The sequence below is a fragment of the Lissotriton helveticus genome, chromosome 6 (genome assembly GCF_964261635.1).
Source record: "Lissotriton helveticus chromosome 6, aLisHel1.1, whole genome shotgun sequence".
In the NCBI taxonomy this organism is placed as follows: Eukaryota; Metazoa; Chordata; class Amphibia; order Caudata; family Salamandridae; genus Lissotriton; species Lissotriton helveticus.
In genome coordinates, this window is record NC_136067.1 from 776212478 (window position 1) to 776238032 (window position 25555).

Genomic DNA, 25555 nt, shown 5'->3' on the forward strand with positions numbered 1-25555 from the left:
AGCCAGATCCTCCGTTTGTCTTGCTCTGGGACCTTCCTGGAGTTGATCCCGAAGAGTCTGTCGTGGTTGGCCACCACCCCTTCTATCAGGTTCTCGAGCTCCTGCTCTGAGAACTTCAGCTTCCTCTTACGCCCTGCGCTGTTGCTGGGGCCAGGAACAGGTTCCTCAGACATGGCAGCAGTTAGGTAGTAAAGTCGCTATCACTAGTTTAGCTGCTGCTTTCCGACTTGCTCCCTCGAGGTTTGCCTCAATGTGGTGTTTGGGCGTGGGAACTGCCTGCTTCCTGGTTGTGATGTCATTACTGTGCTCGAAAAGCGACTTCCCGTTTTCCCGATCGCGCGAGATTGCGAGTCGCATTCCCGATCGCACGAGATTGCGAGTCGCATTCCCGATTGCACGAGATTGCGAGTCGCTTTCCCGACGCAGGTTGCCGGAAATAGCGATTTTTCTGCGATTTAAGTTAGTCGCTAACGGATTTAGCGCCCGCGTGCGAGTCGCTTTTTTTTCCCCGTAATGTACATGAATGCCGTTTTGCGTGTCCTCAATAGCGAGTCGCTATGAATCGCTATTAGGGCCACGCAAAACGGCCCGTACATGAATCAGGCTGTAAGTTCCTTAACAATCAGAGGGGAGAGCACTTGAGTACGGCCTAATAGTTTGCATTCCCTGATGTGGCCACCAGTGAATGGGAAATAACCTTGGACCCATTACACAAAGGTGCTTCACATTGCACTTAGAAAAATGAAAAAAATAAAATTTCAATCGCAAATTACCACCAACTTGAAGTTGGTGGTAATTTGCGAATCCTTAAGGCCAATTTGCATTTTTTCTTTGCTTCTTACATTGCATTTAAGGAATCGCAAAATTTGCGATTCCTTAAATGCAATCGCAAAATAAGGAATCACAAATTTTGCGATTCCTTATTTTGCACGCAGATTTGCTTAATACATACCATTTTGCCATATTGCGTTTGCGAATGCAATTTGGCTTGATACATATGGCCCTATGTTGCAAGTAAAGAAATTAATCCTCTCACCTGTTGAGAGGAAAAGCTTATATATTTCGCCAACTAGGACAGAAGAGAAAGTAAAATCCTAAGGCAGGCTAAGCAATGATATAACTCAAGAAGACTTATGGAAAACCTCTTTGTTAAATAGTAAAATGTTCACTGGGATTATTGGCTTAGTTTTAGACTCGTTGCTTAACAAAGGTTTATTTACAGAAACCACTGAAGCTTTTTAGCATTCCATGTATGACAAGTTCAGAATGAATCTTAATAATGTCATCATCCATAAAGAGAGATAGATGGGTCATAGCTCACCACCCTTTGCATATACAGAGGGATCAGGTATTATCAAACACATCTCTCAAAAATGGAGGCTGTGTCAACTGACTTAGAAGACCTTGTAAGTTAACACATGTGAGCTAGAGACAGGGCCGTAGTCACGGAGGGCATTTGAGGGCTGGGCCAGCCCATATAATTCTTTCCCTCCCCCCCACAAATGAAGGAGGCAGCTGTTACACTAATTATCGGAAACTCAGTTTAAAATCAATTTATCTTAACAAACTGAATTCACGTTTGAATGCACACCGTCTAATTGGAAAAAAAACACTGGAGTTCAGAAGGTGAATTAGCAATAAAATTATTTTTTTGTCTTGATACATTCACTGCATGTTCAAAAACAAAGGTAAAATGTCAGGCTATGTCTATTGACAAATGGCTGTTTTCTCTTTTAATGTGGAGATGATGTTTTCTTGTCTTTCTCCGACTGCAAAGTGAGAGGATTTTAGAAAGTGAACTATGTGACAATCTCACAAGGGTACAGGCGGGCCACTGGAATTATGTGGCTGGGGGGGGCCCAGATTATAATTTTATGGCAACGTTAAATGAATTATTTGGCAAGCGAAAAGACAAATTATATGGCTTAATGCGGTACATTTTGTGATAGTTTTAATTCATTATTTTGCAATTTTTACTTGTTAGCACTGTCTCGGCAAAGGTTTCACTTTGTTAGGACCAGTTTCAAATCCAAATCCAAATACAGCTATAAGTGCCTGAAAGGTGACCAGTCAACTTTTGCGGCTGACCTTCCACTGTGGAGCTGCACATGATGCAGCATTTTTAGCAACTTTTGATTTGTTTAATCAAGAACCATTTTTTGGGGTTAAAATCTGCAGATTATGCAGCAGATGATGGTTTATGTGGCAAATGCAGAAAATCCATTATCATGCGGAAAAATACACAGCTGTAGAATCACATAATTTCAGTTGCCCTGCATGCAGGAACTGTGAAAAGAAAGACTGCACATTTTGTTGAGTCGTTCTGTGTGACGGATAAAAAGATTCCAACAGGATCAAAACAAATCTTGGTGATGCATATGCGAGTTAAAATATCAAATTACATAACTATAAATTATCCCAGCGAACCATAGGTCAGCCCTTCTTAATTTACCTGCCTATCAAAGGTACTTTGCTGGTAGGGTTGTTTCCAATCTTTATATTGTAAGCTGAAGATTGAATTTGAGGGTGTGACTGTCTTTCTGGGTTCTCTTGCTGGAATGTGTGGGTGTAGCTGTCTTGGAAATAGCCATGTTTTCAACTGTCTTCTGAAGTAAATGTGTTCCTGGATGCCTCAAATGATCGCTGGTAGTGAGTTCCAGAGCTTGGCAGCTTTTTCTGAAAAAGCAGCACCTCCTAAAGATTTCTTATGGTATGGTGATAATTGTTGCAAGCCTAAAGTGCTTGAAATGTGTTTATAGGAAGAGCAGTGATTTTCCTTGGTGGCTCTGTGGACAATGAAAAGAGCCTTTAACATTGCCCTCCTTGCTATAGGTAGCCAGTGGAGTGATTGCAATACTGGAGTTTTGAATTTTTTTGGGTGATAATAGAGAAGAAGTCTTGCAGCAGCATTTCGGGTGAGTTGGGTTGGGTGCATATGATGAATGCGCGTGCCCCAAGGTAAGGGCTGTTGTCATTGTCAAGCTTGGAGAGTATGAGTGGGAGGATAGCTTGCAGCTTCTGTTGTATCCAACACAGGGGAGGAAGCAACAAAGTGTTTTCATTGTGTAGAAGGCACTCTGTTTGATGTTATTAATGTGTGGAATCAAATATTGGTCTGAATCCCTGGTTACCACTCGGTTTATGACTCCTCTTGATGATGTTGGAGGGGCCTCATGTTCCTTAATCCATATGATGGGAGGCTGGGATTATTACCACTGTCTGCAGGTCATATTTTCTCTCTTTGTTGTATTTAGCTTTAGATTGTTATTCATTATCCATGTGTTTATGGCCCAGAGTCAGTCATCAAGTTTTACATTGTAGAGGTCTTCCAGACCAATCATTTTTTAATGAATTGAGATTCATCTGTATAGTTGTAACAGGTGAAGTTAAATGATTTCATCAGGTTTGGTAAGGGGGCTAAGTAGATGTTAGGCACATGACGAAGTTGGATATAAATTAGGATAGTAGGACATACAGGCAAGCAACATTTGTACTGCTGTGTAAGGGGAATTTATACCCCTGATCCTTGGAATTATAAGATACTTTTTAGAGTAGGTCAGGTCTTATTGTAATATATTGTTGGGTGGGGGGGGGGGGCTGACTACTTACCCCTTGGTGCTTCTGTTTGTTTTTTGAGGATTTTCGGGGTGCCAACAGAGCCCTGGCCAAAATACCAGAGCTACTCATATACTCAGAACTAGTCAATTCATAAGGCAGAATCTTGATTTTTCCCTATGTCTTAGGGGGATTCCTTGTGTTTTCTCTCAGTTGATAGATAAGTCACACAAGTAGTATTGTTATTAGGAAAAGTGTAGGAACGTGTGTGGTGGACATTTGTGGATCCCGGCAGATTCCATTATCACGGTCTGCTTTCATTTTTGTTTTGCTGTGTTACGTCAGCGCTCACAGTGGAATGGACAATATAGCAAAATGATAAATCAAACTCAGGACTCGTGGGAAGCATGTTTCAGTTGCCATGCATGGTCTATGGAGAAGAGGGCTAGAGAGAAAATAAAAGATATTAAAAAGTATAAAGAAGATAAAAGAGAAGAAAGAGAGAAGAGGTTCTATAAAATGCGAGAGGATTGAAGGAAGGAAAGGAGAGTAAATAGAATAAGCAAGAGAGAGAGAGCAGGAGAGACAGTATGGGAAGATAGTTGCAGCAGCAAACAAAAAGGGATAGTGGGGTAAAAGGATGAGAGAAGCAGAGATGACAGAGATTAGGAGATTATACAGAAAGTAAGGGAGAGTCCAAAGGATCAAAAGGAGTGCTAGTTTCTGGAAAAGAAAATGTTTCTGGTGTTTTTGCCAGACACATTTTCTTTTCCAGTACTATGGACCGCCTGTTGAAGTCCACCACACCATTAAGGTAGTGTGGTGGGCATCAACAACTCATCATCTTCCCTAAAACAGTTAAAACTCACCAAATCCATGCAGCCTGATGTCCTGTCCAACAAGAATTTGCAACAACTTTCAGGGACATGATCGCCACGCTGCACTAACTTCTTTGTTCCATGATCACAGGGGAGTTCTCCAGTGCCGGACGGACCCCAGGATGGTAGGCTTCTGGGATTGGGGAACAGCAAAAAGCACACTGGTCAAAAAAAGATGGCAGGTTCTGCTAATGGCTATGCATAGCCAGGAGAGAGTTTCAGTTGCCATACATGGTCTGTGGAGAAGAGAGCTAGAGAGAAAGTAAAAAATATTGAAAAGTACAAAGAAGATAGAAGAGAAGACAGAGAGAAGAGGTTCTATAAAAGGAGAGAGGATTGATGGAAAGAAAGGAGAGTAAATAGATACACAAGAGAGAGAGAGCAGGAGAGACAAGATAGGAAGATAGTTGCAGCAGCAAACAAAAATGGATAGTGGGGTAAAAGGTTGAGAGAGGCAGAGATGACAGAGATTAGGAGAGTATACAGAAAGTAAGGGAGAGCCCAAAGGATCAAAAGGAGAGCTAGTTTCTGGAAAATAAAATGTTTCTGATGTTTTTGCCAGAAACATTTTCTTTTCCAGTACTATGGACCTCCTGTTGAAGTCCACCACACCATTAAGGTAGTGTGGTGGGGATCAACAAATCATTATCTTCCCTAAAACAGTTAAAAATCACCAAATCCATGCAGCCTGATGTCCTGTCCAAAAAGAATTGACAACAAGATGCAGGGACATGATGGCCACGCTGCACTAACTTCTTAGTTCCATGATCACAGGGGAGTTCTCCAGTGCCGGACGGACCCCAGGATGGTAGGCTTCTGGGATTGGGGAACAGCAAAAAGCACACTGGTCAAAAAAAGGTGGCAGGTGCTGCCAACGGCTATGCATAGCCAGGAGAAAGTTTCAGTTGCCATACATGGTCTATGAAGAAGAGGGCTAGAGAGAAAATAAAAAATATTGAAAAGTAAAAAGAAGATAGAAAAGAAGACAGAGAGAAGAGGTTCTTTAAAAGGAGGGAGGATTGAGGGAAAGAAAGGAGAATAAATAGAATAAGCAAGAGAGAGTGAGAGCAGGAGGAACAGGATGGGAAGATAGTTGCAGTAGCAAACAAAAAGGGACAGTGGGGAAAGGTTTGAGAGAGGCAGAGACGACAGAGATTAGGAGAGTATACAGAAAGGTAGGGAGAGGCCAAAGGATCAAAAGGAGAGCTAGATACATGTGGAAAAAGGTGATTAGAGATTTTAAGTGGAGTTTAGAGCGAATCATATTTTGGCTAATATACCTGGACCAATTTGATTTCAATGCTCAATTTTGCACTTTCTTTTCTAAAATGGATCTTAGTGTAAGATACAAGAATTACCTTGCATAGTGTTCTTTAAAGTTCTAATAAGTTATAACCATGGTTACTTGATCCACATTGCATTTTGCAAATTGTTTAACAATGGCACCCTCTAAACTTACTGCTTTTGGTATTCACAGAAGGCATTTAGTAGTAGTAAAGTTAGGACTCCTAACTTTACTAGTACTAAATGCCGTTTGTGTATACCGAAAGTCGAAAAGTTAGGATTTTGTCTCAGTTTAGTAGTAGTAAAGTTAGAAGCCCTAACTTTACGACTACTAAATGCCTTCTGTGAATACCAAAAGTAGTAAGCTTAGGATTTTATCTCAGATAAGTTCTGTGAATTGCCCCCCTTGTCTGTACTGAGCACACTCATAATGCCAGGGTTTTTATCCCCCTTGACCCACAAGAGGATATAGTTACTGGTAGGTAGTCCAGTGTTCCTAATAACAAATCACTTGGCCTAACGCAACAGTCGAAATCTTGATCACTTTGATGCAAAAGACCCATAACAGATGAGTCATTTTAAAAAATGTATTGGTTGTCCAAATCGCCCTTATGCGGCAACAATAAATAAAATGCCTTTCTGAAAAAACAGTGAAAATACAGGGGAGAGTAATTGCCTGCTCAGTATAACCACTCTGGAAACCACCCTTCAGGCTTAGAAAAGCAGACAAAGTAAATGATTATGAGGAAACATATATTTTTAAACACAAGAGGCCTGATTCACAAAGGTAAACTTACTTGTATGTAACGTTTCAATGGTTTGTTATCCATAAAGGTTTGTTACTAGTAGTATCTTTATGACTGCGGAGACTCTGTACATAAAAAGATAGAACAGTCCTACATTTTTTGTGCAGAGATCCAGCAGTCGTAAAGATACTACTAGTAAAATGCCTTTGTGAATAGCAAATAGTCCTAAAGTTACACAAAAGTGTAGGTTTACCTTTGTGAATCAGGCCCATAAGTTGTCTTGCACCAGAGTATCTCAAGAGAACATGGTGGATTGAGATGGATGCTTATATTTACCAATATTCATCTGAATTTAGGATAAATTTGCTGATTTCCTTATCCATAAAATTACACATCAGTTGTACGTTTGTGGTGGGAGAAGCAAAATAGAGACTGGGCTTGTAACATATTTTAAAGAAGTTTTCTTAAAATTGCCATTTTTGCTCTAAGACTTCCTTCCGTTTTTTTCTTCAACCCATATAGGATGGTACAACCGTCTGTATATCAACTTCACACTGCGTCGTCATATCTTCTTCTTCCTGCTTCAGACCTACTTTCCTGCTACCTTGATGGTCATGCTGTCTTGGGTGTCCTTCTGGATTGATCGGAGGGCTGTGCCAGCCAGGGTTCCTCTGGGTAAGAGCACATGTGTCTGTAAAATATGTGAAATGTTTAGAAATCCCTATTGGTCATGTCACTCTGAAAAAGAAAACTCTACAGGACTTCCCAAATGTGATGTGGTCCAGTATGAGCTGACGCGTGATGATGAGCAGTAAGTGACCATTGGTTGAGAATTTGTGTTTGAAATTCTTTTTACACATGAGATAGGAGTGTTCCTGGGTCTTACTCAATATTTCTTTAGAAATGTACGATTATGCTCTTGGGCTCAATGCTGGTTGAGACGATACATGAGTGGAAATATAAATAAAACATTAAAATCCAGTCAGGCATGACACTTCACCATTAGTTTGAGCCGGTGGTTTCCGATGCTCAGTACTGGCGCTTATTCATCACCAACAGCACTTTTCATGTGCACAGGTTAAGGACACATTCATTTATGGCAGGTACAGAAAGATTAAGCGATTTGCCCAGAATCACAGGATGTTAAGCCATCGCTGAGACTCAAACCTGGTTTCCCAACTCTGAAGTCGGCAGTTCTGGCCATTAGCCACATCCTCTCCCCGCTTTCATGGTTAGTAGTTGGTTCTGTTTTAGGCGACGGTAACAGGAGAACTGGGCTGGTGCAAGCTGTCTCCTGACGAGAGCCCCGGCACAAATTAACCGCTATTCTGAGCGATCTTATTTGTCAGCAGGCCAAACATAGGTTTAGCTCTATTTTTTGGTATTCCCTGTTCTCATTAGCAGGTATTTCCACACACAAGTGGTGTTTATTCGCACGTGAGAGTTCTGCAGATTGTCCAGTGGAGTCAATCTTTGATCGGGGTGGGGGTGGGGGGGGTTTGAGGGACATAGGTCTTCTTGGGAAGAGTTCCAATCAAGAGCCTGTGAATGCCTACAAAGTTGCAAATTTGTTTTGGCGGTCGCTGAAAATGTACACCTCCAAATAGCAGTTCCTGTCCACCCTTTCCAGCATGGCAAAGGCATGGATGTAACCCCAGGTTTCATATTGGTGCTGGGGTGCATTTTGCATCCTGCTGAGAAAAACAGCAATATTGAAATAATTTGTCCTTGCATACTTCAATTACTTGTTCATTAGTGGTTTGTTCACCAATTTGCAGAGATAGTCTGTGTATCTCTGAACATGCATAAACACCTGCATTGGTAGGCATTAGTCTACAATGCATAGAATACTGTGTTTATTTATTTCTCTTGTGAGTTTTAACGGACTCTTGTCACACCAATCTGCAAATCTACGAAAGATTTGCATGGGCATTTGCCCAATGCAAAGAGTTGCATCTCTGTACTTACCATTGTAAAGGCCTTCCTGCGCAGGTCTAAATTTCGCTGTAGATGCATAGATACAAATTCATAAACTTAGTGCTATTATTATGCAGTCCTGGTCAAGTCAATTCCTTGATGGTCTATTCTGGGGAAAAGACACCACGATCTGTCGACTGTATCCGCACAGAAGTCTCATCATGAGATTTCTCGTTTAATATCAACAGATTAGGATCAATATTATTAGTCGACAATTTATTCCACAATTTCTATCTGTCAGATTTATCGATTTATCAAAAGTGCTCTAATATTCTGTGATGCAGCAATAAATCATTATATATTTGTTACACGGCGGCTCAGTGGCAATAGTTTTCGACATGAGTATTTATTACTGCTCTCATGCCTCCTTTTGAATCTCATTTGTGACAAATTGAAGAATTTTTGTATTGTGTTTCAAGCATATCTATGGTGAGAAGATGTTTAACAAACAGTCTCTCATCCATATGTTGGAAGGCGAAGAATAATTCTTTTTTGGGGGGGCATTCCTAAGACCCTTTTTAAATAAGGTAACCAAAATACTCCTGCACCCAGATATTGGATCAAAGGGTCATAGAGCCCCTCTCCCTGTTTCTGACCCATGCCCTGCCCACCTCTGTAGACAACACAGCCTTGTATCTTCTCAATGAAAGTGCACAATTTTGGCTAGTGGGAACAGTGCTACAGGCTGCTTTGGTATCAAGAAACTCTTTAATAACTAAAATCACAAAAACAAAGTAAGAATATAGAAAGAAAGCAGCATAAAAGCACCATAAAACGTCTCATACCTATAAAACAAGAACCAAAACAATATCTAGTAGTCATTAAAAACACTCAAAGCCAACTGGAACCAGCCATCCCAACAGAAGAACTCCTCCAAATTTCATAAGGGTAGCATCTTTAGTGGTGTGCAGTAGAAGCAGGGCTGAGTGTACCTTGTGTCCTCCCTGGTAAGGAAGACACAGTCACACTGTGTTGGGAGTAACAGGGTGGGTGTCCGTGCATGCCTCAGGCTCTCGCTTCATAAAGCTTCCTGAAGCCGCGCCCGGCATCTGGATGATTGTGTGCATATTGCATGACACACTCAGGGCCGTAATGAGAACCCAAAGCAGCCAGGCAATTTGGTTGGTCTAGCACCCACCTGGGGGAGAGGTAGGGGGAGACAGGGATGCAAGCGTGAACTACTGCTGCTTAACAAAACCGGATCCCAGCACTGCTGCTTTTGTTACTGGGGGAAGATATTGCAGCATCACTGCAAAAACTGCCCCTACCCTTCCAGCCTCCTAGGCAAATGCCTGATGCCTGCTACGGCCAGTCGGAGCCTTGACACACTACAGCATCTATCATGTGTCTGGCATGGATTTCTAAAGTCTTTCCCCTCAATGTCACAGATTAGCAATATTATTCTGACCACCAATCAGGGCCAGTTTGGAGTGTCTAAAGCGATATTGTTCCCCTCAAAAAAAGCCTCTTAGCCCCTTTCAAGTTGTAGCCTCCTCCTCCTCTGAGGCTGGGTTTAACATTTTTGCTAGGGCTGGCTTTGGTTTTCAGTCCCGCACTTCTCACAATGTTTCACATTCCTCCAACAGTACTATTCATAGTAAGTGTTTTTTGTAGTATGGAGGTTCAACAGACCCCAAAGACCAAAATGATTGTATCACTGTAATGTGTTTATCTACCGCTGATTTCCAAGAAGACTGCGAATAGGGACACAACCCGAACAAGGGCCGCATAAACCCACTATGATATAAAATATCAAATGTCTTGTCCTGGTATCAGCTAATGTGCATAAGATGATATTACTAATAGAGTGCCCAGAAGGCCAAACAAATACAACATGGACTATTTGGATGTGAAGAGAGGTATTTGGTAGCCCGTCTTTAACGGTTGCAGCTGTATGTAATCGTGCAGTTGAACCTCATTTTCACCAGCCTGTTCTGTGCAAGAGCAAGGTTTGGTTTTGTCTTTCTTAGACAATATGAGGTCAACAGAAGTCAGTAATGAATGAATGAATGAATAATATTTCTAAACCACACAGTTATCCCAAGCAAGAGGTGCCCTGGTGCTAGGATAAGCTCGTCAGGAGGGTGCATTGTAGCTGTTTAAGGCTCATCAAAAAAGGTACAGTATGGATGTAAAGACAGCCAAGTTTTAGAGACATTCTGCAAGAGAAGTAATTAGGCTCCATCCTCAATGAGAAAGGCAGGGAATTCAAATCTAGGTGGTGTGGAAAAAGGAATGTCTTCCTATGCGGTAACGTCTGATTTTGAGCACTTGCAGGAGTCTGGCTCCTGATGAATGGAGAGTGTGTACAGGTGAATAAAGAGATCTTTCCGGACAGATATATGGGACCCTTGCCTGTTATAGCCTTAATAGCCAAGCAGGGAGCCTTAAAGACACAACTTTGCTGCACTGGATGCCAGTGAAGAGAAGAAAAAAGCATATTCACCGAATTTCTTCTAGAAAGGTTTAGAGTGATAAAAGCCACCATATTCTGTACCATTTGGAGCCTATCCAATACGTAGGCTGGCAAACCCAGCGAGAGGGCTTTTGAGTTGAGTAGGACATATGAGATAAGAGCCTGGACAGTGGTTTTATGAGCAAAAACTGGGCAGATATATAAGAATTTTGTGAATAGCCCCTAGCTTTGCAAAGCTCTTAGAAACTATCATAACGATGCAAATGGAAGGTAACTGTCAAACAGTACACCCAAGTTTCTTGCACAGAGTGGTAGATGTTGTGGAAGCAAGTTAATTCAGAAACCATTTAGAAAAACCCCTATGGACTATTGACATCTAAAAGTAACATCTCGTTTTTCCAGCATTAAGCTTCAGAAAGCTGTGGTTCATCCATTCAAAGATGTAACATGCAGGTAGAGAAACGACGTTTCTTCCAGATTTGTAAGAGATGGTAACAACAACCTGGGTGTTATCAGCGAGTGCAGGAGAAGTCATAGTATCTATTCTAACCAGAGCACATAGGGGAGCCAAATATATATATTTAAAGGTTTGGTGCTGAGAGAAGATCCCCGAGGCAGCCCACAAGGAAAACTAAAGGCCCCTGATACAAAAATGGGGGAAGACACAGTTAGAAAGGCCTCCTCTCCTCACTCAACAATGCTAATAGCATGTGCCACTCAGCACATCTACGTATATATATTAAATCTCACATATACTCTGTAGATAAAAATAGCCATCCTTTCCATAATTGATCAAAATCATTTTAAGTGTGATAATGAGTTTATGAAACAAACTTTTAGTTCTTGTGTGGAAGTAGTCACAGTGTTATGTATTCACAGTACAGAGCAACTGAGTTGACTTCAGAAAACCAATGTTACTGCGTTTTGGCCGTAGTAACACTTTTTAGAAGGTTTTCTCAAGAAGAAAGGATCATTTTTCATAGATTGCATGGATGTAATCATGTCTACAATTCAGAACAAAAAGTACTTCAGTATGCCAATAGCTTGCAAAAGCAGGCTATGGGTGTACGTCACATGGCAGTCATCTTTTCATGAGAGAAATGATCACAGGAAATACATTTAAAGCAATCACAACAAGACAGGGACCTTCTGGACCTCTTGTTAACCTCGGCAGTTAAAATGGTAGTCTCCAAATGGTAGGATACAGGGAGGGCATCGTTTAAGGGGTGGCTCAACTGGATAATATACCTGAGAGGCGCTGATAGCATTGCACTCCGCAACTCACCCTGGAAGCCAGCAACCAGGGGTATGTGGACCACAATGGATGAGTTCCTGGGTCACTATGAACCCCCGTGATCAACAGTATCACAGAGAGATCTACCAAACGTCTAATCCTTTCCTATACACACTTTTTTTTTCCATCTTTTCACTATAGTAGGACAGTACTAAGGGGGACATCCGATCATGTAAACCATATCGAGTACCTCAAGCAGGTACTACCCGATGGGGATGGCACCCCGTGAAGTGAAAGCGACGTTTAAATGTATGTGTAAAATTCTTAATAAAATACTTTGAAATTAAAAAAATAGAATAAATCAAGTCCAAAGTACTGCTGTGGTATATAAATAAATAATACCGGATCTATTTTTGGATGAATGAATGAATAACAGATAGCTCAATAAAATAAGAGTCAAGATTCGAGGTAGTAGGAGTTTCTGCAGGTTTATTACAGCATAAGGACGGGATCAGGACAACCTGCATAGGATGACCCAGCAGCTGCTGGGGCCGGGTCTGGGATGAGCGCGCTAACTTTTAATAACAATACATCAACTTATATACATAGCGCAAACACATAGTATTACATTGCAGTAGGCGTAACAGTGGGTGGAGCAGAAGGCGTGACGCATAGCAGTCGCGAAAGATAACAGTAGAAAGAGGTGTAACTGGGAGTATATTTAGACATGTGATGCAAACGTAACAGAATATGTCATGAATGGGCGGAAACATTGGAGGGGGCTACCTAAGGAGCCGGGACCTCTAACCTAATGGTGCGCGAAAACTGGCAATGACGTGTTACTAGGAGAAGCTGGGGGCTACGAACTCTGTGCTAGGAGCAGAGACTAGAGTCTGGAGGGTCGGAGCGACATGTACCTAAACCCTATCTGGTATCTGATGTTTAGGGAACATGTTGATATAAACTAGGAGTCATGAGGGGAAAAGCTAACTTGACTCTAAGACTGGACCATGCATTATTCTACATGTAGTGCGTGATGAAGAATATTAAATGACCATTAAATACAGTATTTCTCTAACGTGGAGACGAGAAGGCTAGACAATGACGGAAACTATTGATGCAGTTCAGTAGCTTAGGAATGCAGAAGAGGAGGACTGAACTGATAACTGGAACTATAACATACTTTTGGCAGACTCAGAGGCAGAGCCAAGCTGCACCGGGCACTGCGAGGCAGGAAGTAAGTGAAGGGTCGAGGATACAGGTGGGGGCTGTATCGCTCCTCAGCGAGGCTTTCAGGAGACAGGAGCTGAATCTGATGTCCGGGCCCTTTTGAGGCCTAGAAACGGGGACTTTATAATGGAATAACGTGCACACTAAGAAACGTGGCAACATAACTTTACATAGGCCTGATATTCGTAGTATTCACGAGGACTGGAAAATGACATATCAGAGGTGGACACAACTGTAATTGCGTCATTAATCAGACATGGGGAATAACATATGCATATTGGTCATGCACACATAACATATGATGGATGAGGCGTAGGGACACAGAACATGGCAAAATTTACTTTTCCACATTCCCTCCTTGTCACTACGTTTCCATCAGGAAACATCAATTTTCATGATACCATCTATCATTTCATACAGTACCATTTGCTCGTCTCGAATTGTCTTGGAACGGGATTTAGAACGGGGCTTGGAACTAGGAATACAAGAGGTAGCGCACATGCTGCAAATCGCAGGGCCACATTGTATACAGAGGCAGCAGCTAAATATGATCGCTACTGCAATACCTAGAAAGGACAGGACTTTCCATCCCCAGGCGGAAATTATATTCCAGAACCAACCGGACCATGTCCAGGTGCCTGGGTCTTGGTGTAACAGATGGGCAATTTTATGGAGTCTGGTTATAGCTGAATAAACAGACGGCGCGTTATTTGGAATGAAAATGCAGCAACTAGATCCGATGACTCTACAGGCCCCGCCCCTATCGGCCAGTATGACGTCAAGGACGAGACGATTTTGCAAAACGACAAATCTCATAGCAGATTGTTCTTCGGTTAGGTTACCTAGAGCAGAGGCAGTCTCATTTACTACAGCTTCAAGGGTTCTTGTTAACCTACGGATCAGTTTACTATTCTGGACAGGTCCAACAAAGAAGAAGAAACCTTTATTGAAATCTGTATACTGTTCTAGAGTAGTTTCAGTATAATCGACAATTGGGGACTCCCTTCTATGTCTAATGTGTACTAAATGTGTGTTTCTGTGATAATCAGATGGGGCTAGGAAAACAGGTGGCAGTAGGAAGGCAATGTAACAGGTTCCCTTCTAATCGAGGGGCAGACGGACATATGCGGTTTGACCACAAATAAAATAAGAATGACGTGAAGCTTTGAAAACAGATTTCCCACTGTCACTATACTGGACAACAGTAGTACATTCACTATGTCCTACGTGTACGGAACCATAATTACGGACACATAATTCGCCTTTGACTGGTAGTACTGAAATAGCAGGTAAGTCTGGAGTAGTATCAGACTGAACATTCAGGACCATGAAATTCGACGAATAATTACCTAAATTATATACTTCATTTTCTAGATCTAAACCTGTTCTGTGGGGGAAACCTTGCTTGTCTGGAAAACATGTACTGTTAAGAAAAGACATATCTGTTGAGGATGACGTTAACGTGGACCATGCTCCACACGAACCATTGTGTGAGAATGGATAAGGAAAGAGTGGCAGAACTCCCTTCGGCGTCTGGAAAGGGGGGAGTCGACCACACACCCAACAATTAGTAGCATTGCTGGTCTGGTGTGAGTAATGTAACATACGGATAAATGTGTTGTTGCGCATAGCGAGGCGGTATGAATATTCGTGAGGAGGCAGATCACTAAACGTGTGCTCTACTGTAGCATTAGCAGACATATTTACATGAGGAACTGGAAAATACAGATAGAGTGCATAGCTGGTGCAGGAAATCATTATGCTGATGAATAATACGAAACTCAGAAAAACGATACATCTGATTGAACTTCGACTGACTCTCTCACTATGGGGGTCTATTTTATACATGTCAGAAACAGTCTAACCGTTTCACCTAGGGGAGGACTTATACAATCAAACTGACTGACTTATTTTACTAGACCTGAGCTTTAACTTATACTCCTGTTGCGGAGTTTTCTCTAACAAGGGAGGGGTTGTAATAATGTCTTTTGCGGGACAGTCCTTAAGAGCAATGTTCTGGCAATCTTTCGAATCCTGGGAAATGTTTTTAGAAACGGATTTCAGTCCTTTAAAAAGTTTTACATGAGAAAGGTGGATCCATCCTTTTCTGCCTTCCAACTTGACGGCGGTACGGGTGGTCAAGAGGACCTGACGTGGCTCTTTCCAACGTGGTTCCAGCGGACTTGATCTGTCGAAATTCCGGACCATCACTAGGGAGCCTGGAACGATCTCGTGCGGTGCCACCTCGGTATTGTCTGGAAAGGCGGCAGCAACCTGTGAACGACATGAGTTGAGGGCAGACATCAAGGAAGCTAGGTAATCTGTCAGCATATTACATGAAACATCAGTAATACTTCGGGGTCTAGGAGTACCCCACATGTTAGGGGGGCGGCCGAATACGACCTCATACGGGGACAGACCTGATCTGGAATGTGCGGCCATGCGCATATAAAACAAAGCGACTGGCAGAGCTACTAGCCAGTCCACACCTTTTTCTTTACAGATTTTAGCAATGCGGATTTTCAGGGTCTGATTATGTCTTTCGACTAGACCGGCTGCTTCAGGATGGCGTACACAATGGAACTTCCACTGGTACCCTAACAAAAGGGAAACGTGCTTCATGAGTTCAGATGAGAATGGCTGACCGTTATCAGAATATACGACTCTAGGGAGTCCATATCTAGGGAAAAATTCACGAACCAACTGCTTGGCAGTGGTCGCGGCTGTGTAATCTGGGACTGGATATGCTTCTGTCCACCTGGACAAAGCGCATACAACTACAAGGACATACTTGAAACCTCGACATCGCTCCATCTGAATATAATCCATCTGGAGGACCTCAAAAGGGTGGTCAGGGGGCTGGAAACCACCTTGTTCCACCGGGACACTTTTACCTGGATTAAACTGACAACATATCATACAGGTGCGGACTTTCTGCTTGGCTGCAGCTCGTAAATGCTTGTTGAACCAAATGTTCTGGATACTGTCTAACATAGCTTTTTCTCCTAAATGTGCTGGACTATGTGCGGTTTTGATAATGACTTGAACCATAGAATCGGGGAGAAACCATGTGGCTCTACCCTTCGTTAACCATCCTTGATCTGTCTGGACCCCTCCTTGTTCAGACCATTTCTTGATTTCATCGGGAGTAGCATGTAACTGGATATCTATGACATCTTGTGTAGGGTCCTTAACTGTCATGCATGTAGTCGGATCTGGAGTATGTGTCATGTTAACTGGAATGTCTGGAGTCTGTGCTGTAAGCTTGGCTGTGCGATCTGCTAGATCATTACCTTGAGAAATAATGTCAGTAACTTTCGTATGTGCTTTGCATTTCATGATAGCAATGGATGTCGGTAAATGTATGGCATCTAACAGGGCTTGAATAAGGAGACCATGCTGAATCTTGGTTCCATGAGAAGTCATGAAACCTCTCTCCTGCCAGAGCACTCCGAAGTCGTGTACAACTCCGAATGCGTAACGTGAATCTGTGTAAACATTAACTTTCTGGTTCTTGGCGTGTATACAGGCTTGTGTCAGAGCGACTAGCTCTGCTGCTTGAGCGGACAGGGTGTCAATACGGTGTGTCTCAATAACTTCGGTGTCAGTAGTTACTGCATATGCGGCGACTAGTTCTCCTGTACTAGTTCTCATACATGAACCATCCACATAAAGTGTCAGGTCAGGATCTGGTAACGGAATGTCTGTCAGGTCTTGTCTTGGCTTAGTCGTAATGTTGACTACTTCCACACAGTCATGTGGGTCAGGATTTGGATTAACTGATGGTAACAGTGTAGCAGGATTCAGGACGTTGCAGCGTCTAATTTCTATGTGTGGCTGGAACAGTGTCAATTCATAACCTGTTAAACGTGCAATTGTCAAGTGCTGAGTTTGTGTTCGGTTTAAAAGAACTTCTACTGAATGTGGGACTTGTACTGTCAGAGAATGTCCTAAAACTATGGAATCACTTTGTCTGATAGCTAGTGCTGTGGCTGCAACTGACTTGAGGCACGCAGGCAACGCCTGGGCGACTGGATCTAATGTGCTCGAAAAATAAGCACAGGGCTTGTATTGTCCTGCTTGATCTTGTGTGAGAACAGATAATGCTGTACCTTCGCGTTCAGTAACGAAAAGTGTAAAAGGCTTACTGTAGTTCGGTGTAGCTAGAACTGGAGCTTGACATAGGGCTTTCTTTAACTCGTTGAAACTAAGTGTATGGTCAGATGTCCAAGGGAGGACAGTCGATACGGCTGCCTCCTGTGTCGTTAACTGTATCAGTGGCTTGGCTAGAAATGCATACTGGGGAATCCATTGTCTACAATAAGAAGTAAGGCCGATAAAGGCACGTACCTCCTTCTGGGTTCTGGGCTGGGGAAGACTCGCTATTAACTGGATGCGGTCTGGTGTCAACTGCCTACCCCTCTTGGACAGCAAGTGTCCTAAGTATACCACTTGCTGAACACAGAATTGAAGCTTCGAAGGTGACACCTTGTGCCCCATCTCGGCTAGAAAATACAGAACTGTAAGGGATGCTCGCTCGCAAGCACATTCAGAACGGGCTGTGATCAGGAGATCATCGACATACTGGAGCAGGGCAGTGTCAGTTGGCATGTGAATGTTGTCTAGTTGTCTCTTGAGTGCTTGACTGTAAATACTAGGGCTTTCTGTGAAACCTTGAGGAGCGCGTGTAAACATATAGCTCCTTCCATTTAAACAAAATCCGAAAAGAAACTGGCTGTCTGGATGAATTGGAACACTAAAAAATGCATTCTTGAGGTCAATGACAGTGAAAAACATGGCTTCGGAATCAATAGCAGTTAACAGGGAAGAGATGTCTGGGACAACTGGGTACTGAGGAATAATACATTTATTAAGCTCTCGTAAATCAATCACTAATCGATATACTGGGGGTGCATTCGGATCAGTACGTTTCATGACTGGAATGATCGGAGAATTGCATACATTGGAGTCAGTTTCTACAACTGCTCCTTGAGCCATGAGCTCGTCAATAATTTTGGATAAGGCTGCTACAGCCTCGGGTGGCAATCTGTACTGTCTGATTCGGGGTAACACTACACCTGGTTTGAGAGTCACACGATGGGGTGTGATTTGCATATAACCTACATCAGTTGGACCTTGCGCCCATAAATGCTGCGGAACATTAGACAATCTGGAATCAAAATCTCGTAATACATAGTGACCCTTAAAGTCACGTAGGAACAGACGTATTCCCTCTGGGGAGCAGCAAATAACTGCACCTAACTCTTTCAGTGTCTTAATGCCTAACAGATTTTCTGGACATGACTTAGTAAGTAACAGATCAGTAGTGCGGGACAATGGACCTACTTCTAGAGTAACTGGCTTAGATATCTCATTAACTATTGGCTTTCCCGAAAATCCAAGGGAAACATTTCTTGAGCCTGAGAGCGGAGCCCCTGGAACTTCGGCGTGACTAATTGTGGTCCTACTTGCCCCTGTATCGATCAAAAACTTTCTGTCTTTCCCTAATACTTGACTGTGAACATAGGGACCTTCTTGATCTACAGGTATCTCGATGAGAGGCAAGCCTACCTCCCTCTCTAGGCTGTTTCATGAATATGACTGGTACTCTGGATACTCAGACTGCGCATACTGGTACATCTGCGATGTAACGTGCTGTGTTGCAGCAATAGGCTGCGGTGCGGGAACTGTCTGTTGTGCATTCTGTGACTGAGGAATCTGTGAAACTTGTTCTTGTCTCGGCGGACGTGGTCTTTCTTTAGTCTTACCAGTAGCTATATTATGTTTCAGAACTGCACACTCGTTTATAAAATGACCTGGCTGTTTACAATAATTGCAGTTCCCTTTAACGGGAGCTGCAGGATGACTGGCTTGATTCGGACCCCTCTTCTGACTGTCTTGAGGAACAGTTTGTGCAACTAGCACTTTCATTTTCGTGTCTTTCATACGTTTTCTCTCGTGTTCTTGCTCTTCTCTGATTCTATTCTGGTGGTACTGGAGCATCTGGAGCATCTGGGACGGAGTATTTGCTTGCCAGGTGCTTTCGACTTTCAAAACTCGGTTTTTAATTTGTGGACTTGAATTCTCGACTAATTTAGTAACAAAAAGATGAGGGTATGACTCACTACTTGTCTTGAGACCACTGTTAATACTGAAACATTTCTCAAATCTAGAATAAAAATCACTAATATCTTCGTCTTGTTTCTGTTTACAGGCTGAGATTGCATCCCAGTCTTCTTTTCTCGTTGTCAATAATCTGGGTAAAACTTGAATCAATAATTCTGGTAATTCTTTACATTTATCTCCAAGACCGGTACCTGGTACTCGTGCCTTGTCTTCAGCTTCTAGAGCTGCCCAATCGATCTTTTTCTCTCCCACCTCCCATTCTTTTTCTTTTAATTTTTCATATACCCCTGCGGGTAACAGGACCTTTAACATTTTAATGATGTCTGGGTAAGTGTATTCTCCCATACGGAGCATGTCTTTTAATTCTCTATGGAACCCTGCTGGATCTTTATCATGACAGGGAATTAATTTCTTCATTTCAAGAAGTTCCATCTTTGAAATCGGAGTGTATACAAACACTCGCTGCATTACGCCACCCGCCCCTTGGACTGGGTGGACCTCTCGTAACGGATTCTGTCTGTCTATGTAGAATGGTTTACTTTCTGGGGGTGAGACATGAACAAAATGCGGGTTCAGGAACGTTCTATATTTGTGACGCTGTTCTAGAATGACACTAATTAAATCGGTACCTAGACCTCTCCATCTATACTGGAGTAACTCGTTCAGGATATCGTGTAACGGGCCTGGATCAGAATGTTGACCCTCATACAGAGTAATGAGGTACTGGATCATATACATACCCACCAGTCGCTGCTCGGCTGGGGGCAGTTTCAGAAACATTTGTGCCACTATTTCGTCTGGAAAAGTGGTAGAATCAGTAATCCATCGGACTGCTGATCGGGCTAGTTCTTGTTCATGCATGGTACTTAATTCACTATAACCGATTCGTGATTTCAGAATGTGATCGGTAGCTTGAAATACTTGTTCTAGAGAACCTAGTTCTGGTGCTGGATGATGAAAAATAGACTTGTGTTCTAGACGTAAATGGCGATCTGGAAATCTAGATTTTCCTACATACGCTATTCTGGCGGAATTCTCGTCTTCCTCTTCAGGATCAGAGATACTTTCTTTCTCGCTTACTTGTGCTGCTTTACGCTGTTCGTGTATCTTTACTATCTCTTTACGGATTTTCTTGTACATACTCTCCATAGCACCGACGGTCTTGTGCTTACCCTCGGCTATATTATCACTCCACCTTGTCAGGATTCTCATTTCGGCAGAATCTTTAGACGGGTAATCTTGTTCTCTTATTAGACAATTGATCAGGAACTTTAATATCATGAGCTGAATCTCGGCTTTCCTTTGAGACATAATCTCGCCAATACTTTCTGGATCATCCCCTGTACGGATGAAACGATATATTCTGTCTAGATCTTCTTTCATATTCGGCAAGGTGACTAGATACTCGGTCACTTTTCTTACGCGGAATGAATATAAAACCATATTATCCTCGCCTGGGACTGGATCATAGCAACATTCGGCAAGGGATTTTCTTATTTCTGCAACAGACTGATATCTAGGCGTACGCTGTGACGCTTGTGCATGTAATTCGGCTAATGTTAAACGCTTGTGTGGCGGCGGGGTTTGAGGAAGACCTCCTCCTGCGGCCCCTAGACTGGAATCGTCGACTGAGGCTCTTCGTCCTGGCAGAGTCGGTAATTGTAACGTGGGCTGGACTTGTATGGCGGACTGGACCGGGGGTACCGTAACAGGTACTCCGGTGTCTGGAGGAGCGGGAAGTGCCTGATTTACAGGGACTGGCGGAGCGCGAACAGGATTTGCATATTCTGGGACTGTGTCGTCCAAGTAGGACGAAATAAAAATATCAGCTGCGGTCGGTTTGTGACGTAGCTTGGTCGGAACTAATGGTGGCGGGAAATTACTGGATGCCTCTGGGGTCGCTTTTGGCACACCCTCGGCAAGAAGAGGATACATACCCTTAATGAGGGCATGCCTCTGTCTGTCTGACTGTTCGGTTTTGACTTGTTCACCTATCTCGATTAATTCTCTTTCTTGGGCTCGTTCTTGGGATTCTCTACTTAACTCTGACTTTCTGACTTCCTTTTCCGTTCTTTTATGAGCTTCCTTACGCCATAACTCGATGGCATCTTTCTGTGACTGTCTGGCTTTCTTGTTCCATAATGCTTCTTCTACTCGCATGATACATTCGGCATCCCATGTACCCGATACGGGCCATCTATACTTTTCTTCTAACTGTTTGGTATACTCTACCCATAAATCTAGATACATTATGGCGCTTATGCCATGTTTCTGATACATAAAATGACCTGGACTGTCCCTAGGTGGGACAGGAACCGCTTCTTCTAACAGACCCTTTCTAGTTTTTAACTGACGTAACTTGGAAAAGAACGGCATGACTGAACTGTAATCTGGACACAATACAATACACAATTAAAACACAAAATCACATCACACTCATACCACAACATTAAAATACATAAAGAACATTATAAATAACAGTTCGAACAGAATATTACCTGAAATACTGAGAACAGAAACAGAACAGATTTTCTCGAGAACGGAACAGACTAGAGTTACTAGATGCACTGCTATAACAGTACGGAACATACCGGTCCCATAAAGGAACGCATCAAGACCCGTATCCACCTAGGTGAACACTTCGTTTGTGAGTCTGGGCACCACCAACCCACGGACCAGGAGTCAATTTAGATTGGTCCTGTCTAGATACTACCCCAGCAATGGTACTCACCGGGCAGCACGGAACGGAAGGCCTCGGACTGGACTGGACGACGGACGACGAACTTCGGACTTCAGTTACGGGTGGGCCTCCGGATACCTCGGACCTTGGACTCTCGGCTTGGGCTCTGGTCGGGACTCGCCGCGTTCCTCCACCGTCTCGTTCGGATGCTGGACCGCCTCCTCCGTCTCCTCCGTGGGCCTGAGGGATACTTGGAGCAGAAATATCTGCCAGTGCACGGTATGGTTCCGTCACGACTGCAGAGGGTCAGGGGGTCGGCGTGGCTTCACCGACGCGTGGGGAAAGGGCAAGTCCCTATTCGGGCGCCATTATGTGGTATATAAATAAATAATACCGGATCTATTTTTGGATGAATGAATGAATAACAGATAGCTCAATAAAATAAGAGTCAAGATTCGAGGTAGTAGGAGTTTCTGCAGGTTTATTACAGCATAAGGACGGGATCAGGACAACCTGCATAGGATGACCCAGCAGCTGCTGGGGCCGGGTCTGGGATGAGCGCGCTAACTTTTAATAACAATACATCAACTTATATACATAGCGCAAACACATAGTATTACATTGCAGTAGGCGTAACAGTGGGTGGAGCAGAAGGCGTGACGCATAGCAGTCGCGAAAGATAACAGTAGAAAGAGGTGTAACTGGGAGTATATTTAGACATGTGATGCAAACGTAACAGAATATGTCATGAATGGGCGGAAACATTGGAGGGGGCTACCTAAGGAGCCGGGACCTCTAACCTAATGGTGCGCGAAAACTGGCAATGACGTGTTACTAGGAGAAGCTGGGGGCTACGAACTCTGTGCTAGGAGCAGAGACTAGAGTCTGGAGGGTCGGAGCGACATGTACCTAAACCCTATCTGGTATCTGATGTTTAGGGAACATGTTGATATAAACTAGGAGTCATGAGGGGAAAAGCTAACTTGACTCTAAGACTGGACCATGCATTATTCTACATGTAGTGCGTGATGAAGAATATTAAATGACCATTAAATACAGTATTTCTCTAACGTGGAGACGAGAAGGCTAGACAATGACGGAAACTATTGATGCAGTTCAGTAGCTTAGGAATGCAGAAGAGGAGGACTGAACTGATAACTGGAACTATAACATACTTTTGGCAGACTCAGAGGCAGAGCCAAGCTGCACCGGGCACTGCGAGGCAGGAAGTAAGTGAAGGGTCGAGGATACAGGTGGGGGCTGTATCGCTCCTCAGCGAGGCTTTCAGGAGACAGGAGCTGAATCTGATGTCCAGGCCCTTTTGAGGCCTAGAAACGGGGACTTTATAATGGAATAACGTGCACACTAAGAAACGTGGCAACATAACTTTACATAGGCCTGATATTCGTAGTATTCACGAGGACTGGAAAATGACATATCAGAGGTGGACACAACTGTAATTGCGTCATTAATCAGACATGGGGAATAACATATGCATATTGGTCATGCACACATAACATATGATGGATGAGGCGTAGGGACACAGAACATGGCAAAATTTACTTTTCCACACTGCCACACAGCAACTGGACCATGTTTTGTCTTACAAATAGACCTTGTACACATGGGTCCAATTGTCTTTTTGTTAGTTTACTGGAACTGAATAAATTACTTTTAAAGAATACTCTGACCACCAGTTAAAAGCATGCCATAGCTATATTATTGTCTGCAGGTGCGTAATAATGGTGTCTTAATTGCCCAACGAAGCCTCTACACTGGTGTATAATCTGTAAAGTCCACATTCATTCGTGAAACGGCATCTCAGTAGCACCCTCTACTGTTTGCACTCTTTAGCGTCATGCTGAGGATGATGTATCCTCATCCTGAGCATGTATGCAGCAGATATGATGCTAGAATATTGAAAATATTGTCTGGTTGAAATATCCTGTCCTAAATAGCATTCTCAAAAAATATCACCCCTTAAATTAATTATAGCAAAGCTACACCCAATGGGTATTTTTATATTCTGACATACAACAGTGAAGCAGCACACACGCACGTGTCTACTTCTGGTCATATCTCACTTCTGCAGTTACCTTCTAAATAAGATTTCCCTTCAGCAGGATTGAAAAAACCCTATCCTTTTTATCCAACACCAAAGCTAGAAGAATATGTAGTGCCTGGCTGGTTCACATCAACATTTTGTGAGCATTTAAGGCTGACTTACGAAAAAATGAAGCATGCTCCTTCAGCCACAGTTTAGCAGAAAACACATGCATTCAGGTGAGGTTTAGCAGCTCCATACTGCTGAGATGCCAGGGACACTGGTACTCCAGTCCATTAAAAAAATCCAGGATCAAATGCAAAATAAAATAAAATCCATCTTGTTCATATACGTATTGATGAACTTCAATTTAAATGGATTTGTCTCACTATAACTTCTGAAGAACGTCTTACCAGCAAATTTCCAAATATTGCAAGTATTTGCTTCTTTGTGGTACATGCTGATCAATACTATCTTTCTTGACAATAGGAAATAAGGCTAAAACATACACGGTATGGGAAAGACCAAACTCGACTCTGATCTTTCAGCAAATTGTAAACCTATCTAACATAACCGCGCTTGGTAAAGCTATTGAAACGTGTGTATCTTGACAACTCATTGCCTACACTAGTAAAGAGCAGCTCCGTTTATATCATTAGTCTGTTTTTCAATCCGGCTAAAACCCTGTGATGTACAAAATACAAATCTAAGATGGGGTAAATAGAATTCTTGATGGGTGACTGGTTCTCCTCCTTTCTAACTCACCGATCCTAGTTGGTGAAGATTGGATGCCGTCCCTCAGGCAATGCTGCAACACCCGGCAATATACTTCAAAGTTCTATGTCAGTAGCCACGCTGCTCAGCTGGTCTTGAGTTAGTAATTTGAGAGACTGGCAGTTTACATACACCAAATGCAAAAGTAACAAATGATGGATGGAATGTTGAACAATGCAAACATTCAGCCCCAGTCACAAAGATCTGGGTTTAATCCATCAATCTTTTTCTCAACACGCCACCCCAGTTTGGACCCAGCCAAACGCAAATCAGTCTTGACCCAGTTCCTCATGGGAACGGCCCAGTCAAACTGCCAAGCCAGGTCCTCCCTGGACCTAAAACAAGCATCCTGGGACCGGTTTCGGGGCATCAGCCCTCATCAGCCAGGTGCAGTAAGCACAGGACCCACGTCTGGGCATACCCGTCCCATTTAGGGTGTCAAATGCAAAAAAAAACAAATGATGGACGGAATGCTGAACAATGCAAAGTCTACACATACCAATACATGCATAACATCCAAATCTTTTCAAAAACTAAAACTGATAGACATCTCTCCTATCCATTTCACCCACAGAGAAATATTTAGGCTTTGTTCCGGAGTTCTTTCTTTC

The 25555-nt window shown here is 42.9% G+C and overlaps 1 protein-coding gene and 1 long non-coding RNA gene across 2 annotated transcripts in view; one reads left to right on the forward strand and one right to left on the reverse strand.

The window, feature by feature from the left end:
• The window catches only part of LOC144762968 (uncharacterized), a 31392-nt gene extending 26860 nt beyond the window's left edge, over nt 1–4532 (reverse strand). The window contains exon 1 of the long non-coding RNA XR_013596161.1: nt 4425–4532. This is a non-coding gene — a long non-coding RNA (uncharacterized LOC144762968). The remainder of the gene's footprint in view (nt 1–4424) is intronic.
• LOC144762966 (gamma-aminobutyric acid receptor subunit rho-1) overlaps nt 1–25555 on the forward strand; it is a 317065-nt gene that overhangs the window by 277414 nt on the left and 14096 nt on the right. The window contains exon 6 of the mRNA XM_078648279.1: nt 6986–7138. Coding sequence (XP_078504405.1) covers nt 6986–7138 — 153 coding nt within the window. The remainder of the gene's footprint in view (nt 1–6985; nt 7139–25555) is intronic.